Source organism: Pezoporus wallicus, unplaced genomic scaffold (genome assembly GCF_028554395.1).
Source record: "Pezoporus wallicus isolate ANWC-B61680 ecotype Strahan unplaced genomic scaffold, APGP_CSIRO_Pwel_v1 contig_6464, whole genome shotgun sequence".
Taxonomy (NCBI): domain Eukaryota; kingdom Metazoa; phylum Chordata; class Aves; order Psittaciformes; family Psittacidae; genus Pezoporus; species Pezoporus wallicus.
The window spans coordinates 940,978-960,364 of record NW_026642130.1 but is presented as its reverse complement, the minus strand read 5'-3'; the positions used below and the strand labels follow the sequence as shown (position 1 = coordinate 960,364).

At 43.6% G+C, this 19,387-nt stretch overlaps 2 protein-coding genes across 22 annotated transcripts in view; one reads left to right on the top strand and one right to left on the bottom strand.

Moving 5' to 3' along the window:
* Positions 1-14,299, bottom strand: part of HMBOX1 (homeobox containing 1) — a 111,598-nt gene extending 97,299 nt beyond the window's left edge. For 15 of the 20 annotated variants that reach the window (XM_057427719.1, XM_057427729.1, XM_057427732.1 and 12 more), the window contains exon 1: positions 13,860-14,178. The gene's annotated coding sequence lies outside the window, so the exon portion shown is untranslated. The other 5 variants (XM_057427720.1, XM_057427727.1, XM_057427731.1 and 2 more) reach the window with 5 other exon arrangements.
* A 94-nt stretch (positions 14,300-14,393) lies between these two features.
* The window catches only part of INTS9 (integrator complex subunit 9), an 80,764-nt gene continuing 75,770 nt past the window's right edge, over positions 14,394-19,387 (top strand). For both annotated transcript variants that reach the window (XM_057427478.1, XM_057427479.1), the window contains exons 1-2: positions 14,394-14,474; positions 19,231-19,358. In XM_057427478.1, the coding sequence (XP_057283461.1) occupies positions 14,394-14,474; positions 19,231-19,358 (209 nt within the window). The remainder of the gene's footprint in view (positions 14,475-19,230; positions 19,359-19,387) is intronic.

Sequence of the window (19,387 nt, the reverse complement as noted above, 5' to 3'; positions counted from 1 at the left end):
GAAGTTTCATTAGTTTACTAGTAACTTTGAGAGATTTCCAGAAGTTCACTATGTGAAGCCTTCCCCCAGCACTTCATGGTAGAAATCTGCTTCTGGTGTCCTCCGGGGTGCTGCTTCCCTAGTGTTCCTTCATGTTCTCCGTAAAAATCTCAACAGTGCTGGGGCCGAAACACTTATTCTCCTTGCCCACTCTTCAAAATGTCCAATAGTGAACAGCATGTGTTAGATGTCCTGCAAATAAACACAGGACACTGGATAAAGACGATGATCCTTCAGTTTTCTTCTAACGAGAATTACTTCTGAGAAAAGACTGCAAGCTCACGGCCATACTGCATCGCAGTAATACCAGTGTATTTTTTAGCTGCAAATGTGATTTCTTTTTTTCTTAAATATTTAAAGGGAGGGGTTATGACTTCTGAGGTATAATTGTGTGGAGACATTACTTGAGCAGTCCTAAACTCTTCTGCATTCATTTGGATGTGCCGGGTATGATGAGCTCTGTGTGTTTCTAGCCACTAAGGACAGTCTTGGACAGTGACTGGTGTTCACAGAAACCAGAGAAAATACAAATAATGTGTCTGTTTCTTAGTGCATCTTGAGTCTTGCTTTTCTGGCTTTGTTGCTCCTGGTGATGGTCTTTCATAGCTGTTTCTATGCCATTTGAAGTCAGCCCCCAATTACAAACTTAGCTTAAACCTCATTTTAAATAACTTTCTAGCTCTGGCTTTTGTCAGCCACCTTGCTAAAGTGATTGAGCAATGTTGTCTCAGGTTTCTGAATCCACCGTGCCAAAAAGTATGGGTATCCCCATCTCGCAGCTCTGAGGCAGCTTGTCTTTGTAGGAGGACATGTCTTTGCAGGAAGAGGTGTCTTTGTAGTCCAGTTATTACCCCAGCACCAACCTAAATCCAGGTGGGTCATCACGTCCCTGCACATTTATTTTTAAAGCAAGTTGCACCGGAAAGTTGCATATGCAGGGGGTTAGACTTGACAAGGTTGGGAGGTGTTATCCAACCTCCACAATTCTGTAGTATGTGAAAACAGGGAAAATAAACAACTAGGTTTCGTATAGAGACATCATCAGGCTTTTCATCCTGTCCCCCATTTTTTTTCCTCTCTTTATTCTTGAATGTGTACCATTTAAAGCCTTTTATAACAGTTCGTAAAGACATACTACTCTCACCAGATTTAACACTATGGCTGGTATAAGGGAGGGTTAGAAGCCAGTTGTTTAATTGGCATTTTACATGGTAGACTTTGAAATTATGAATTCAGTGAGGTTCTTGCTTTGCTGCTCTTTTTCTGCAGAGCAGCAATACACGCACACTACTTCTAAAAATAAGGGCATATATCATTAAAGTGTTATGTGAAGCAAGGCTCTGATCTGCAGTAATGGCAGAGCTACACTAATTTGTACCTCTGAATACAGGCAGCTACAAAGTAAGGTTTACTTAAGAGTTGTAAAACTCAACATAGAGACTAAGATCAGTTAAAATCAGGTTAAATATATGAATGGCTGTGGTGACAGATCAGAAGTTCACCTTATATCTGGCAGTAGGCTAGATAACAAGGGTCTGTAGGGACAGGACAAGGGAAACAGCTTTAAACTGGCAGAGGGGAGACTGAGATGAGAGCTTAGGAAGAAGTTCTTCCCTGTGAGGGTGGTGAGGCCCTGGCACAGGTTGCCCAGAGAAGCTGTGGCTGCCCCCTCCTTGGCAGTGTTCAAGGCCAAGTTTGATGGGGCTCTGAGTAACCAGGTCTACTGGAAGGGGGTTGGAACTAGATGGTGTTTAATGTCCCTTCCAACCCAAGCGATTCTGCAATTATATGATCTATCAAATAATCCACACACAAAAAAAAAAGCATGCTAGTCAAGGAGCAATCTAAAGTAGAAATACAAAAGAGAATGAAAGGTTTTTAATCCACCCTTCTGTTGGAGTGGGGTGCCTTGGTGGGAGCTGAAGCGAAGCAGCTCCATCAGACCACAAGTTTAAGACTTGCAATATCCCAACCAGAACAAGGTGCCTACAGCCTTCAGTACAAGCACTGGGCACTGGCAAGTCCTTCAAGTAAAAGGACAAGCAGAGGAGATGTCCGTGACAGCTTCATGGTCACTGTCTGCCTTTTACCTGCCAGCTTCCTAGTCAAATACCTCTAAATTATGAGGGACATTTAAATAACTTGTGGCTTGAACCTGCCTCATAGACATCGAACACCTCAGAGTACCCTACACCGTCCAGCAAGTTACTGGATACCCCATGGGCAGGAAAGCTTATTTCTCCCCTTGAAGCTTTAATTTTACATTGAATTTAAAAAAGACTGGAGGGAGCTTCACACTGCAGAAAGGCAAAGGCCTGAGCAGCATACCTGTGTTCCAGTTTCCACCCCAGGTTATTAGCCAGACTGTTTATAAAACAATTTTAAAATGCCAGCTTTTATGTATTACAGTTTTATTAATCTTGAATGATACATCATAAGTGCTGGATGCATAAAAGGGTTACAGAAACATGGCTTGCATTTTAAAATGCTTTAGTGAAAACAAATGAATTCTCTTTATTAAGTGAATTGAACCTTGCTGTGTCCTCCACTGAAAGATTTCAGTATTAGTGAATCTCTTTGCTCACTGTTCTTTCTTCCCACCTTATGTTAGGCGAGGAAAACAAGCATTTCTGCATTTACAGCTCCCAAATGGTTTCTCAGCTTTGAATTAAGTCTGTGATCTGAACTGTCTGTATATACAGAAATCCAGAAAATATTCTCCATGGACATGCAGAAAACGCTACTTCTGGCAAAAACTGGTTTACTACTTCATCAGAATCTGGTTCCATGTGCCCAGTGAAGACTGACAACCATCACTTCATTGGTGTGACATGGCAGTAAACCACCTTGCCTAGGTTCTGTTTAAATACAAGAATTGCGGGCATTACAACAGATGGCTTAGGCTTAAGAAAAAAAGGTATTTCTATATTTTAACCTATTTAAATAGAAAACATTTTTAACAAAACCCAAATTTTGTATCCATATCATAAACTCAAGTTTATAAAAAAGAGTGTAATTTCAAAGAGAGGGTAGAAATGTTTTACTGCTGGGTTTGCTAGCTTACTTGGCCAACAATCAGCTTTTAATCAAAGATACAGGTGCACCCATTTGCTTTTAAATGGGTGTTTTCTGCAAACCAGAGGTAGCTCTCAGACCCCAGATAAAAAGTGAATCTGGCCCTCTAGCATCCTGAAGTGTCCAGTACAAGAATCTTAACACCTTCTTGAAGCAGTATTTAAATTGAGCATTGGTGTAAACAGAAACATCTAAATGGACTGTCCTGATGGGCAGTTAGCTTTTTGGGAGTAAAGACTCTCTTGTCTGCATACTTGTTCAGTGCTTAAAACACTTCGGGGCCCCAGCTCTAGTAATGCTCCCAAACTGCAACCACTAATCTTCATCTTAAATATTTTAACAGCCATTTATATGCAAACATAACCCATCTAAGCAATGAAGACCCCAAAAAGAACCTGCCTCAGGGCAGGGGGAGATAGTACTTAAACAAGTTACATGTTCCAAAAACAAGGTTTTATGGAGAAAAGGGGAAGCTGGAAGGAGAGAGATGATCTTTCCATAGCACAGCAATGCCACAGGAAAGCACCAGGTTTAATGTAATCAAGCTCTACATTGCAGCCATATGGAAACAATTTCAGTCAATAAACAACTCCTGCAAGAAGACAGCAGAGGAACAGAAAAATCAGATACCGATTTAGCTAGGAGGCAGGAAAGCCACTGGCTGAGCTCAGAGCCTCGCATTATAAAAAGTATTTATGTCCAACCAAACAGCACACATTTTTTGATTCCTATTACCTGCCTCAGACTTCCCCAGTGCCACACCTCAGACTTCAAGCAGCAGAAATGGCATACCTTCTTTTACACTATCTTTTCCAGCCTCTGAGATCCAGCACCTCAGTGCTCTTTCCTTTCTTCCCCCTTCCAAATCTCTCCTCAAAGCCTATCGCTGTGGCAGGTTTCCCAGTCGACAGCCAGAAAGGAAGCAGACATCCCAAACTTCAGACACTTGCCCAACCTCTTTGCATTTTATCTGCCTGGAATTTGCAGGTTTCAAAACAGGGTCTTTCTCGGGGAACAAGTCCTTTCAAACACTTTCCTTGAAAAAAACAAACAGACAAAACCCCAAACCACAACACACTTCACTTCGTACTGACAGTGGTATTTAAATGAGATTTGGTTTCAAGATGTCATAAATACAGTATCCTAAAAAGCAATGGCAAAAATACAGCCTCCCCTACAGAAACAGACATTCCTGTGCAGTGCTGATTACAGCTGCAACATGTAGGGAAGTAAAAGCTAAATCAGGTTGGGGCAGGAAAAGGGAAATTCACAGGGCCAGCATGCGAGGGCAGCTGCATTTTTTAACAAAAAGCAAGAAAGCAGATTGCTATGAATAAAACAGAATTTACTTGAGCGTGACAGAGGAGTGACACCAATATTTATGAGAATAATGCCCATGAAATTAACTGAAGGATAATTCACAAGTGTCTTCAGAAGTAGCCACTTGGAAAGGTTGGAAAAGGTCTTCACTTCCATGCTGCCATGCAATCTGCAGCAGATGCACCACGGCTACCCCGAAAGCGATGTGACTTTATACTTTCAGGCATTCAGGAATAGAAAGATCTTGGTATGTTCCCCTTACTAACTAAAGTGCAAGACTGAAGATATGAAAAAGAAATAAAGAGTAATAGAATTTAAAAAAACAGTAACTTTCTAGTGGAAAGGAGTACCAATGAGAGATCACTGTGAACAGTTTCCAGTTAGACCAGGGCAACATGCTTTCCTCACATTAAGTACCTTCTAATTCACCAGTAATAAAAGATGATTTTCAGCGAATCTATTAACAGGGAAACATTTTAAATCACCCTAAAAAACAGGCACCAAAGAGGTCTTTTTGCAGTCTTGTAGAGTGTTTGGGTATTTTTTTTTTTTTCCTTTTTAATGAGCGACTCTCCAGAAAATGAGGGCAAACCCCCAGGCCAGGTGGATGTTTATATTATGCCAATGCTCAAAAAGTGGATGAAACGAATCTGGAGGTGTAAAGTGGTCAGCTGAGTATCAATCACCCAGACAAACCAAGGGGGGGGGGGAGCAGACATATATTTTCCCAGTAAAGAATTTAAGAACAAGGACATCAGTAGTGCAAGTCAGCATGCTTTAATGGAAAACGCCTCTATAAAGGCCTAACTTTGTTCTTTCAGATTACAAATATAGTCAAACAGAACAAAGTATGTGCACAGAGCGTACTCCGGTTCTACTGGCAATCCACATTGGGCGTTTCGTATCTGAGAGCTGTCAGCCTGTTCTTAATCTACTTCCTGGGACTGCATCATGCTAATTTTTTTGTCACTAAATTTAAGGTCTGATGCAGTTCAACATTTTTATCACTGCAGATAAAAATCTGTGACTGACACCAGGACTATAGGAACGTACATTATTATGAGGAAAGGACAGGGAAACAATATGAATACCTACCTTAATTCAGTTTAAGAGAGTACAACACATCCAAATACAAAGGCAAATTTATAATCTAAGAAATGCAGACTAACTACCAAATGGTAGACTTGAGAAGGAATACCAATAGTGGCAGATCAAGGCTCACAAACAGGATTTCTCTATGCAAAAGGCTACTGTGAACCTCTTAAATAGCTGCATAGCAAAAAGGGCTGTCACCCCTCGGTGTTCAGTATGGAGCAGACGCAGCCTGGAACATTAACCATTTTTGGTTTCCACAATGTTAAAAATAAATGGAGACCATGAAGAATCACTGGATGATCTGAGTGCTGGAGAAAATGCCTCAGAGTGAGACTTAAAAGCTCAACTCTGTTTCCTTATCAATCGAGTAACTTGATTACAGAGTGTAAGTACCTTTATGGCAAGAAAGTACTGGATACTAAAGGGCTCTAATCTTGTCAGGAAAGCTGTAACAAGAACCAGTGGCAGAACTTGGACAAATTCAAATTAGAAATCAGCCACTTATTTTTAACAGTGAGATGGTACAAACTACTGAGAGAAGTGATGAGTCTGAAATTACTGATGATAGACACTCAAGGCTGGAAAGCTCTGGAATTGTTTAGCCAAACATCAGTAACTGGTCTCAGTTTCAGAGGAAATGATCAAAATTTAAAAGCTTGTGATATGAAGCATATAAAACATATCAGAGAAGGCAATTTAATTGCCTGTTCTCACCTTAAATTTTATGAATCTCCAATATGTTAACATCATTCTACTTCTATGGACCAGGAAATTAAAGAGGGAGGAGTAAGTTTCAAGTTCAGTTAAGTTCCCTCTTTTTCAGACTGCTAATACTCACCACTAAACAGCATAGCTCCATCAAACAGATGGAACCCCCATGAAATGCAGTCAGTGAATGACCAACTACAACGTCTGGAAACCATGCATAATACAGTTTAGTTGAGAAAACTGTGAGCAGCTACTTACCTCTCCCATCTGTGGCATGAAAAATTAGCATTAGCTTAAATAACTACTTCTTATTCTGTGTAAATACACTTACGACATTCCTGCTTATACTACCAAGAGCAGCAGCATGCACTACCACCCAGCCAAGAATCTTTAAATACTTCACAAACATGAAAGCATCTCAACAGCCCTGAAAGGATTATTTTCATATTACACACTGGAACACAAGCAAGTCAAGAAGTTTGCCCTGGGTCATGAAATAAGACCTATGGCAGAGTCCAGAAACGAGAGCCCTGCACGATTTCACTGCCAGGAAGAACTTTCCTTTTCAACATTTGAGCACTACTTAACATGTCAGAGCTGCTGCATACCCAGCTGCTCAAACTCCAAAACCCGGCCAGCTAAATCACAAAGAGACTTCCAGTGAAAGCTGACATTGTAATCAGAGAATCTGATCATGGCAGAGAAACTGTCCAAAATAAAGGTCAGAATAAATATCCAAGTAGAAACAGCGCTTTTATTTTATGAACTAACTAAATGCTTTCTGCTTCCATTAGGACTACAGTACCACTAGGAGAACAAAAAACAGATTCAGTGCTTGCTTCAGAGCTCATAAGAAATGGGCAGCTCAAAATGCAGGAAATGACTATATGCTATGCTTCCCAATTGATAGAGCATTGGCTTATCAGAACAGAACTGGCTGTTCATAAGGCGTTTCAGAAGTAGCAGTAATTTTACTGTTGAACTTAAAATTTCATTTTATTTTTTCCAAGAATGGGAAAGAAAATAAGACTTAAATATTAAGTTCAAAAGTGGAGAGAAAATCAATAGCTGGAATTCAGGGCAATTGAGATTTAGGTGGGGGTAAAGTCAAACACAATATGTTTCAATCACAGAATACCGGGCTGGAAGGGACCTCAAAGATCATCTGGTCTAACCTTTTGTATGCCTGGTTTGTAAATTACTTCCTTAGCTCAATGGTAAGACCTCATCTAACTCCACAGCAGTGAATGAGGTTCAGATAAATTTAATACAGCCTAAATAGAAATCTTATATGTATGGAGAACAGAAGAATGCCACCTTTGCAGATGAAGTGGGTAATAAAATTTGTTTTCTGGGGCTACAAGTCTCTCTAGTCCTCACTAGATCTGGGCAAACAGATCCACCACTGGGCAAACAGTGCCTGGAAGCAGTCCTCATCAGCATGCAATGGACACCCAGAGTCAGGCCTTTGTCAAGCCGTATTACAGAAGGCACTTGGGTGTACACATACACACAACCTGATGAAGGGCTACGCTTGGCAATACCTTTCAGACTAGTAATTGCACTGAAACCAACACAAAACAATGAAGTAAATGTTCAAAGAGGAATTCTGCAGGAGAAAGTTAACTGACCTTCTGGTTGGCTGCACAGGAAAGATAAAGCAGAATGCACTTTGCCAGAAGCACTGCGCTCCAGTAGTTCCTAGCTTTAAGAGCAGTCTTTAACTTCAGACTCTGCATGCAGCTTTGATTAAGAACTGGGAAAGGGAAATCTGCACACAGATGGGTAGAACCACCAGCTATAAATTATTTTTTTAATTCTTGAAAAAGTGCATCAAAACACTAACTGTTCAGTCTTTTGGTGTCTCCATTAACATGGTGTTGAATCAATCCAAGTAACAAACATGCATGTGCATTCCCAATATAGAGCTGCAGTACAATGCTGAAAAACTCCTATTAATCGAAACAGAAGAAGAGCCTTGGAAGAAAAGGGGGCATCCCTTACAGCCTGATAGAAAGTTTACCCTGTGGTGCTTTTGGCCTGATGGAGAGGCAGGAAATCTAATAGATTTAAAAGCAATGAAGTTAACTGAATAAGTAAGGATGACAAGTGTCAAACCATGGAAGGGAATGGAACATGAGAAATCCTCCCATCACTGTAAAAACTCTCATTGACATAGGTATTCTTATCAAGCACATTAGATGACAATAAATTCCTTATATGGTTAATACATATTAAAATATTACAGATGTAAGAGGGCAATAGATGGGGAATAGAGACAGCCATGTTCAGTTGCCACTGACTCAGTACATGACATTAAGTGAGTCACTTGGCCCTTACACATCAGTTTCTCTAGTTGTAAAATACTGATACCTCTGTAAAGCACTTAAGTATCTACAAATGATGGTACAAAGTATTCTTTTATCATAGAATAGTAAACGAGAAAGGGCAGTGGCTTGGCCATAACAGATCAGATATAACCCATCAGAGCTGTACTCCAGTAGCACACACCAGTTGTGGCCATAAATCGATCACTTCTGATTAGGTTAGGCTTTATGATGCAGTAATTGTCATAGTAGCAGTTTCATAACTATGAAACGGGCACTGTGCTCAGCAGCGTATTATGTAGGCAGCATGCATGAGCCACAAGCTCTTGGTAAACCTGACTGCAACAGCAGTGAGCAGAAGTATCCCAAACACAATATACTTTTCAAGTTTATCTATCATAAAAGCTCCTCCACACGCTTTTATGGTCACGGGCTAACCCTGTGTAAGCACCCAGTCAAGTGAAAGGAGAGGGAAGGAAATCAAACAATACCATGTTTAAAGACCAGATTTCAAGCTAATGTATCTCCTTTTAGCAGGCACAACGCAAAAAGAAATGCATTTCTTACAGTTACAGGACGAAATTTTTAGTTGGTCAGAAACTACAAAGCTGATTCTCTACTTCTGGCTGTGGCCACATGACTGTCTCAATACATAAGGACATTAAACGTGCCAACTTGCAACGAAGACAACATAGTTAATAGTTTGCAACCTCCTTTCCCCCAGAAGATCTTCAGAGTTGAGTAATAAAATTCCTCACATGATTTCAATGAGAGGGTTCACTTGTCAGAGGCTGTTTCAAGATAGTATCATATGTCAGGGAGGTGCTGTTCAAAAGCAGCTTTCCAACCTTGTATTTTCAAGGCTTGACTGAAAAATGAAAAAAAAACCAAACAAAACAAAAACAAAAAAAAATTTCAGGCTATAAATTTTGAAAATCGAGGAAAGAAAAATTATCTCTACATATTTGTTTTCAAAATGTGGAAGTTAGCCAATTAATGAGGGAAGGAAGAAAACCTCTGATTAAAGCCCTGACAAACGCTCAAGATCACAGAGCGATGACTAGTTTTGCCACAGACTTCGCGTCAGAACCCAGGTAAGTTAATACTTCTACACCTTGGTTTGCCACCTGTGAAATGACAAATAACATTTTCTTTTCATATCATGTTACTCTTGCTTGTATTGTTCCCCAAATTAAAAGCATTTGCCAAAAGACTTATCTTTCGCATTAACACTGGAAATTGCACTCATAGCTAACACAGAATCAGTCTGCATGAGTGAGTGTTCAAATGTGAACTCTTAGGATACTTTGCTATCCAGCCATCCTAATTTTCTATATGTCAGAAGAAAGCTTTAGTCAATACAGGAATATGAGAATGCCAAAATACAGTTGATTAGTAATCTTACAGACAAAACCAAATTTAGGGATATGAGTTAGACAAAAAAAAAAAACTAAATTCTTCTCATCATCTCCTAAAAATCCTACCATAATCATGACACTGGTCTCACTTCATTGATAACCCACAATATCATATTATCAGTAGGTATAATTAAAGCCCAATCCCACGAGGACATGTATGTAGAATCCAATGCCTGCTCCGATAAAATCAGTATAAAGTGAAATCGACTTCAGTGACTTTAGTGGAAGTGTCAAAGCCGCACACAGTAACAACAGCACAGGGTTTGTGCAGCAGGATTCTAAACTGACAGATTCAAGTGTTTGATTTCAAATCCTAAACTTTGCAGAAGATAAAAAATACTTGCCACAGATCCCAACACTGTTACTTCTTTAGTGTCCCTAAAAGCTCTGCATAGAAATCCCTGTAAAGCACAAGTTGCTTTCTTTAGATTAAAATGTGTTGTCATTTCATGCAAATTAGTTTATTTTCTGACATACACAACCAAACATCTTCTGAGATCCCTTTATGAAAGGGACAGCCCAGCATTCTTCCTTTCTCATGTTTCAGTTTCATTAATTCTTTCAGTTCTCCACCCAAACATCATATCCAAAAGACCCAAATTTCACCACTGCCCCACTGACATACAAAAAAAAAAAAAAAAGCAGCCCTAAAAGTTAATGACAGAACAATTCCTGAATTCATGCATATTAAAAAATCATCTTATTAAAAATAAAATTAATTTTAAAGTGAATGTCTGAGCCCCACTGTTTTCCCAGCTTCAGATACCAATGAAAAAAAAACATAGTAAACACTTCCATGAATTTATGGATTATTACTATAAAGTAAAAACTTCATAATAATTTAATTTTCAAAACATAGGACTACCATGAACTTTTAATATCCTTTTGAAAGAGACCAGTAAGACCCACACAGGATCTGCCTCAGAAGTAAGCTTTCTGCAGCTGATACGAGTTTCTGACTGTGTGGAATTATCAGAATCACGCTGCTAGAGAGCTGCACATTTTCTAGAAAGGTCAACAAATAGAACGGAATTGCTCCAGAGGGGTCAGTGAAGTAGTTACAGAGATAAGCAGGCCTCATCCACACAGGATTTTCTTCAACATTTCCTTACCACTCTTTAAAAATCCTGCAGTTGCACCAAAGGTAGCATTCCTGTAACACAGCTGGCAGTCTGCATACCACAATGTCGTCTAGACCTGCTCTGAACAGTTGGATGACACAGGAGTAAAAACGCTGATGCCTGTTCTGGTGCTTAAGGAACGATAGGAGGAAGAACAGACATTGCTGAGTAAAACACAAGTTCCTTGTTCCTAGTCTCATGCCCAGGCTCGTCAGACAATTCTGTCAACCACAGAGAAAAAGTTGTGGCTGTTGTGGGGCTTAAGAAGCAGCTTCACATGAGAAAAAACAGCATTCCCAAACCCCAGTTTTCAGATGCAGCATCAAAACCTTGCTCTTTCACACAGCCCAGTGCTCCCAGAACATGCAGATAACAAATGCATCCCTGCATAAATAACATATCCCATCACTTTCTCACTTCTCCCCTACTTCCCACCCCCATCCACATAGAAGAGATGTTTTCTCAGCAATTTGGAAGAGAAATTGCAAAAAGGGAGATGCAAAACACAGAAATAAATTAAGTTTGTTCTCTGCTGTTGACAGATTTGGTCCTAGCTTAATGGGAGAAAAAAAAAACACAACAAAACCTTAAGTGATAAATCCATATATACCTACTCCAAACTACACCCCACATCCCAAGGGACACAGTATAATGGTAAATAAATATAGATGCAGTTCCTACTAATGAGGCAGGGTACAGCAAGGCCAAAGAAAATGCAATCATCTTGGGAAAAAAAACTGCACAGGACTCCTCCTCTCCCATCCATGGAGGAAATCAAACGCCAGCTGCACCATCCCAGGAAGGAAGCAGAGTCTGTACCTGATGAGCCCTGCAGAAATGAGCTAGTCATATCACGGGACGCAAGCAGGCACTTCAGGGTTTTGCCAGCCCACAAATTGTCTGCAGAGCACAATTCCTCCCTCTGATACGATGTATAATTTTACACGGCATCATTCCTGCAAATTGGAAGGGGCTATTTTCCCCACCAGTTTCTTTTTCTCCAACCCCATCAGCTGGAAGCAGGGGCACGTAGCTAGCGTCTATCAGATCTGCCCCAGCACTGCTCTTAAAAGCGGGCTCTAGCCATCAGCTTAACACTTTCCTCCTTACAAAGTTTAAATCTTCCCACCTTTTGTTCACATACATTTTTGTACTTAAAAGCCACTTATCTGTAGTCCCAACGTTACTTCAGCAGGAAAACAGAGATACACCCGATTCCACAGACAACCAGCAAACGCGCTCACAATCTTCATTTCCTCTTCCTTCTTCTCTCCCCACACCCCCCCAAAAAGCTGGTTTTTTTGTCCCTAACGCGAAGGAACGGGGGAAAAAACAACATATACACGAGTAAGGCTTTTCAGACCTATCACAAAGACAAAAATGCTCCCCGAATAAGTGCTCTGCAAACATACCAAGAGACTAAACTAGGCTCAACTAAAAAAAAACCCCACCAGACCAAACAGAGGTTTAAGAACTCGGCTTGCTCTCCCTCGCATGTGTATTCTGCACCTAAAACCACTCGCCCCTTTTTTTGTTTTAACCCCGACCCCCAGCAGAACAGTCCAGCGGCATTCCCCGCCGCTTCCTCCAGCCGGTCCAGCGGTCAGACACACTGTTCTTCCGAAAAAAAAACATCCCAGGCGCGGCTGCAAATGCATTTAACCCCTTCCCCATCTCTTCCCAACAAGTACAAAATAAACAAGCGTATGACACCCCACCCAAGCTCTCCCCGCACAATTTAGGAATGACTGCCTCCAGGTCCTCCTCCTTCCGCACCCGTTCTCATGTTAAACTCTCCAACCTTCGGGTTCACGCCTTTGCCCTCCCCAAAAATCCTCTCTCAAAGCCCCGGGAGCTGCAATAGATCTCGCCGTCTTCGTCGCGCCCCAGCCCTGGAAGCCAGAGGCTTTGGGAACAGCCGGCCTCGGTTTTCCTCACACCCATAGGCACAAAGCACTTGGGCTCCCCTAGAAAAGAGCCCCCGGAGCCCTCGCACACCTCTGACAGCTCCACAGGCCCCCGGCATGGCAGAGCCCCGGTGAGGGGTCTCGATGCCGGGCGCGACCCGTACGGAGAACCGGTCTCTAGCCCCGCGGGGTCGGAGCCTCCCTCGGCCTCCGCCGGGCCGGGCCAGGGCACCTCCCAGGTCCCGGAGACAGACAGCGGGGCCCCGCCGCCCTCTGCAGCCTCGCTGGGTCTCGCAGCAGCCCAGCCCCAAACTCAGGGGCGAACAAAACCGAACCACCACAGAAATACAAAAAGGCACCCACCCAGGCTGAGGGGACTCCGCCACCAGGAGTGCGTGCCCCCCCCACCGGGGGGGTGGAAGAAACAAGAACAGATAAATAAACGGCAGGAAGAACCATGGAGGGCTCTGCTGTAAAACCCAGAGGTGGCCCTGCCCTCCCGCAGACCCCGCGGCAGCCTCCCGGGAACACCGTCCTCCTCCCCTGCTCCGGGGCCGCCGAGGATAAGCGGAGCCCCTCAGAGTTGCGACTCCAACTCAGCCGGCGAAGCGGCTGCTGGGCTGCCCCTGCCCGCCCCCCGCCGCCCCCCGCCCAGGCTGCCCCCCTCACGCACATCCCACGTTACGAGGAAACCCGCTCTCCGCCGCGGCGCGACTCCCCGCAGGCGGCCACGGCGCTGGCTGAGGGGGGACCCCCTGCCCGCCCCCCCCCTCCCCTCCTTCCTCCAGCCCACCCACCAGCCCGTCCCCTCCCCTAACACCGCCGCTCCCCACTTCCAGCAACACTCACCTCTGGGTGCCGGCGGCGCCTCCACCTCACCATGTAACGGCAGGAGTGGGGGGGGTCCCCCCGCCTGCCCCAGCGTGAGGGGAGATGAACGGGAGCGCTGAGGGGCGAGGACAATGGGGGGGAGGAAATCCCTCGGCCAGCTCGCCCCCCCTCGCCAGCCCTCTGAGGACCAGGGACCCCACCCCGTGAGGCCCGGCTCCTGCCGCTCCCTGCGCCTCGCCCGCTCCCTCGGGTTTGTTTGGGTTTTTTTGGCTCAATCACACCAGACTGACTGTCTTTGTCTGTCTGACAAGCGCCATGTTGATATCAACATCCAAGCTCCCACCTGCTGCCGATGAGAGACCATGGGACTTGTAGTTCCCGCCTCCCCAGGGTGACGGGGAGACCCGCCGCGCGCGGACTACAACTCCCAGCACGCTTCGGCGTCGCGGCGCTCCGGCGGAGCGCGGGGCTCAGCGAGAGGCGGACTACAACTCCCGGCGTGCCTCGGGAATGACTTCATCCTGGGCGGGGGGCGGTGGGACTGCAAGTCCCATGATTCGGTGGAGCGCGGGCAGGAAGGGCGGGGCGGGCAGGATTGTCCTGGTAAATAGAGCCGGGGGAAGCATGAAGCTGGTGAGTGCATGAGGAGGGGATGTTGCGGGGGGCTCGGCCTGCCCCCTGCGGCGGGGCTCCCCGGGTTGTCTGTGGGCTGCGGCAGCCTCTGTCCCGGCCGGCGGGAGAGGAAGCTGAGGCTCTGCAGGGGGTGGCCCAGAGGGGCTCGTGGGGGCGGGCCCAGCGCTCCGCTCCGCTCCCCTCAGCAGCGCGGCCCGCGAGCCGCCGCCGAGGCAGGCCCACGGAGAGTCGGCGGGCGTGGGTGAAGGCAGGGGCACAGGCCGCAGCGGCGCTTCTCCGGTCTTGTGCCGGTGGTGTAGGGGCTGCCCGGGCTTGGGGGGTTGGGTTGGATGAGCACAAGTCTTACGTGAGAGACGGCTGAAGGAACTGGGGTGTTCAGTCTGGAGAAGGGAAGGTTCAGGGGGACCTTATGGGTCTCTGCAACTGCCTGACAGGAGGTTGTAGCAAGATGGGGTTGGTCTCTTCTCCCAAGGAACAAGTGATAGGACAAGAGGTAACGGCCTCAAGCTGTGGCAGGGGAGGTTTAGATTGAATATTAAGAATAATTTCTTCACGGAAAGGGTTGTAAGGTATTGGAACAAGTTTCCCAGGGAAGTGGTGGAGTCACCATCCCTTCAAGTGCTCAGAAACCGTGTAGATGCCCTCAGTGACATGGGTTAGTGGTGGACCTGGCAGTCCTGGGGTAATGGTTGTATTTGATCTTAGAGGATTTTTCCAACCTAATTGATTCTGTGATTCTATGATAAACGTTTGTGAGGCTCACAAGGAAGAGGAGGAGAAATTTCTCTGCCCTTTACACAGCACAAGCCTTGCCATGGAACAGAGCAGGAGCTAGCCCACTGCATGTGTGACTTTCCTGGGTTACTCTAAGAATATCAATAAATACCCGTGGTTCATAATAAAATTGTTTCCATCAGCAGTATGTTGTTAATACAGCTAGTTACTAATGAGAAAATCAGCCTGGAATAACTTTGTCAAGTGTGCACTATGCTTCTGACAGGTACTTTGGTTCTGATATAACAATCTCGTAAAGGGAAAGTTGACAGAAAATACATTACCCATATTACTGGTTTTCTCTCCAGATCTCCCTTTTCAACTCCTTAAGTTCCCCAGAGACCTTTGCTTTAGCTGCTACCTTATTTTCTGGAAGCTTATTTCTGCTACTTTATTTCTAAGGAGCTGTGGCTGCCCCATCCCTGGCAGTGTTCAAGGTCAGGTTGGACAGGACTTGGAGTAACCTGGTCTAGTGGAAGGTGTCCCTGCCTGTGGCAGGGGATTGGAACTGAATGAGCTTTAAGGTCCCTTTGAACTCAAACCATTCTATGATTAAGAATTTCTGTTACACCTAATGTACTACAGTTCTTTGGAGGTGACAACCAAAGCAGGTTTCAAGATACCTGAACATAACATTTGAGTTGTATAACCTGAAGTTACACTGTTGTTAAATATATGATTGTGTCTGAGTTTTGAGACTGAGCAGTTTGTCCTGAGGAAGCTTCATAGCAGTTAACTTGGATTCTGAGTTTGTTTTGAGGCTTCCAGTAAAATGCTATCTCCAGTGTGACCATGTAAAATAAATTCAGTAGGCAGGTGGCTGAAGAGCTTGATCACAGAATCACAGAATGATTTGGATTGGAAAGGACCTTAAAGCTCATCTAGTTCCAACACCCTGCAACAGGCACGGACACCTTCCATTAGACCAGGTTGCTGAAAGCCCCATCCAACCTGATCATGTAATCTTACATATGCAATTAAGCCTCTGTGCGTGTATACTACCAGTGGGACAAACTGCAAAGCTAAGCACTTCCAGACATGGTTGTAGAGCCTGAGATAATGTAGGGTGGGGAAAGCAAACTGAGAAACATTTAAATGAAGACCACAGTGGAAATGCAGGGTTCTTTTAAAATCTGGAGTCTTGCATAGGGGTAGAGAAAGAGGTTGAGGGGGGGGGGGGAATACAACCTGCCTGAAATCCGTATTGTAATGTTTTTAGATCTGTGTATAAATTTGGAGACTGGGGATCATACAGATTCTTGATCTTACATTTATCTGGAGATGTGCCTGTAACTCTGGGTTGTGGTGGGAGGAGTTTGATGCTATTTCATCCATCATTTATTTTTTCCATCTATTTGGGTGGAATTTGGAAGAACAAGGGAGAGGTACAGACTCCAGACCTGCTTCAGAGTCCAGTGAAAATGTCAGACTCCCACAAATTCAAATGTGCTTTGGTCCAGGCAAACCTAGTTGCTAATTTCCCCTTAGATTTTAAGGTAGCATGTGATGTTAACACTGGAAGAATACACTGCAGTATTTGTTGGAATTCAAAGCGCTGGCTTTAACCTGCAAAATCTTGCATGTTTCGGAGCTGCTAGTGTGAGACATCATCTCTTTTCTGTCACATTGCCATCCATGAGATCATCAGAGACACTCCAAGCTGAGAACCTCCTGCTGTGAGAGCCTCAGCAGCTGGAATGAGCCCGCATTCTGATCTCTGTGCCCCACTCTGTCAAACTTCCATCCAGTTTACAAAGGCTGCCAAGAAGGTTGTGAGCTGAGCTGGGCATGTTGATATCTTCTGTGTGTTTTGTGACTTTGTTACTACTTTTTAGTTAGGCACCTAGCGTGTTCACTGCACCAGCCTTTAGCCATAAGGGAATAAAGATGGAAGGAAGCAAATCTTAGAGCAGAAAGGATGTGCATTTTAGTCCAGTCAGGAATATTAGTGACTGGAATCTCTGGATCTGTTTTTTAAACAGTAGCAAATATGAACTGGGTAAAAATTATCACATTTATAGTACGTATAGAGATGTATATAGTACAAGCATTCAGATTCTCAGATTACTAGTCTAAAATTCTAATAGAGGTACAAGCTCAGAAATGTCACCTGTGCAAATAGCTCTATAAGATATGAACTCCTTTTTTAGTTCTTTTTAGTCACTTCACTTGAATCTGGTAGAAAGAACCCATTGCCTCCCTGGAATCCATTTACCACAGCATGACAGCCACAGATACAGATTATTTTAGATGCTTTTAAAGAAGAAAAAAGAAAGATTTTCCAGTTAGCTTGGAGATGTCAGGGTCATGATCCTCTTCATGATTTTAATAAAAGCAAGAAAGTGTTTTGCTGATAAAAGTGGTGATATTTCATTGCCTTTTTTAATTACCAATACTTCAAAAGCTACAAAAATAGTTTAGATCATATTTTTTTTCCTTTGTTTCTTTCTACTTGCTTGGATTTATAGCATAACTGTCAGAGGTCTGGTCTGGCAAGAACTTAATTTCACATGTGTATTTTACATTTACGACTAAACCAGCTGAATTCCTTACCTGTGTACTCCCCTCTTCACCAGCCTGGTTTTTCACCATTGTTTTGAACTTTGCTAACAGCAGGCAAAATGTAATGTTTAATAACCAAGGCTTTGTGAATTTAAAACAAAAGTCTTTGTGATCTTTTTAATTTAATATTGGGGCCTTAGTAGCTTTTTAATATTTAAATATAATTTAAAACAGGTTTCTGAGGAATGTATTTAATAGACTCCTTGGGAGTTGCTAATCCAGACACTTGCAGTCCTGTGTTAACATATCGTGAGCAGAGGTAGGAAGTGAAATTATTAATCTACCTTCTTTCCCCTTCATCGAATGAAATATAGAGAGCAAGCATGACTATAAATGACTTAGAAAATGACTGAGTCTGGTTTTAGTGCAGTGCATGGCCAGCTCATTGATATTTTTCATCTTAATTGATCAAAACTTTAATTTAAAAGCTAAAGTTTGACCACCTCAGCTGCCAGACACCCAGACTTCAGAGATGCAAAGACTTTCCTTCCAGATGCAAAATCTCTTTTACTTGCAATCCCTGAAGGAATTCATCCTTCTCAAAGAAGAGAAACGCTCACCTCGAGGCGTCCACGCTCTATTCAGGCATTTACGTTTCAAACCCCGAATTTTAAAGCTGGCATTTTTATTCACTTTGCTTCTTATTCAAAACTTCAGCTGCTCCTGTGCCTTGTTAAGTGTTTGCCGCTCTCCATACAAGAGGTGACTGCATCTCAATGATGCTGAAATGCCCTGGTACTGAAGAGCCCTGCTCACTGGCTCATTAAGTTTGCAAAGCAGTTGGGATTTCTCAGTACACAAACCCTTCCATTCAGGTGTGGTTGTCCATTCCCTCGTGTTTCCTGTTTGCGTTTAGCAAGACAAAAAGCAGGTGAGAGCATGCCCCAGAGCTGCTTCGGTGCACACTACAGCTTCCCCTGCTGATCTGTGCCAAGCAGCCGCAGCCCCTGCTGCGCCTTGTTTGGTTGTTTAGTCAGGTTTCTTAAGGAAATAAAACTTGTATTTCTGCAGGGATTCTCTCCCTCTTTCCACCCCAAGTAGTTTTCAGATATGCTAGCCGAGTTCAGCCAGGTTTTGCCAGTAGGACCGAGTTTTGAAGAAACCAATGTTCTGGGATTTTTGTGAGAATAGGGGATTGTTAGGGGAAAAAAAAGAGATTCTTCATGTGTCCTAAATTGTAAAAGGAACTATGCCATCCTCTCAACCCTTGTCTGAAGAAAATCTACCCCATAATACCGGGGGAAATCTCAATGAACACACATCGGTGTGTTTGTAGGATTTATAGGAAATCAGGTTTTGTTCTGCTGTGTATGAAACTGCATGTTTAACAGTAAGGGGAAAAAAAGGCAATTTTTGGTGGGAGGGGAGGTCACTGTTAGTTAAGGTCATGAGTAACAACATCCTGATTGTATTCTTACAGTACTGCCTGTCAGGACACCCAACCTTACCATGCAATGTACTCAAGTTCAAATCCACCACCATCATGTTGGATTGTGGACTGGATATGACGTCTACCCTCAATTTCCTCCCATTGCCATTGGTTCAGAGGTATGTTCTGCGGCCTGTACGCACTTTGT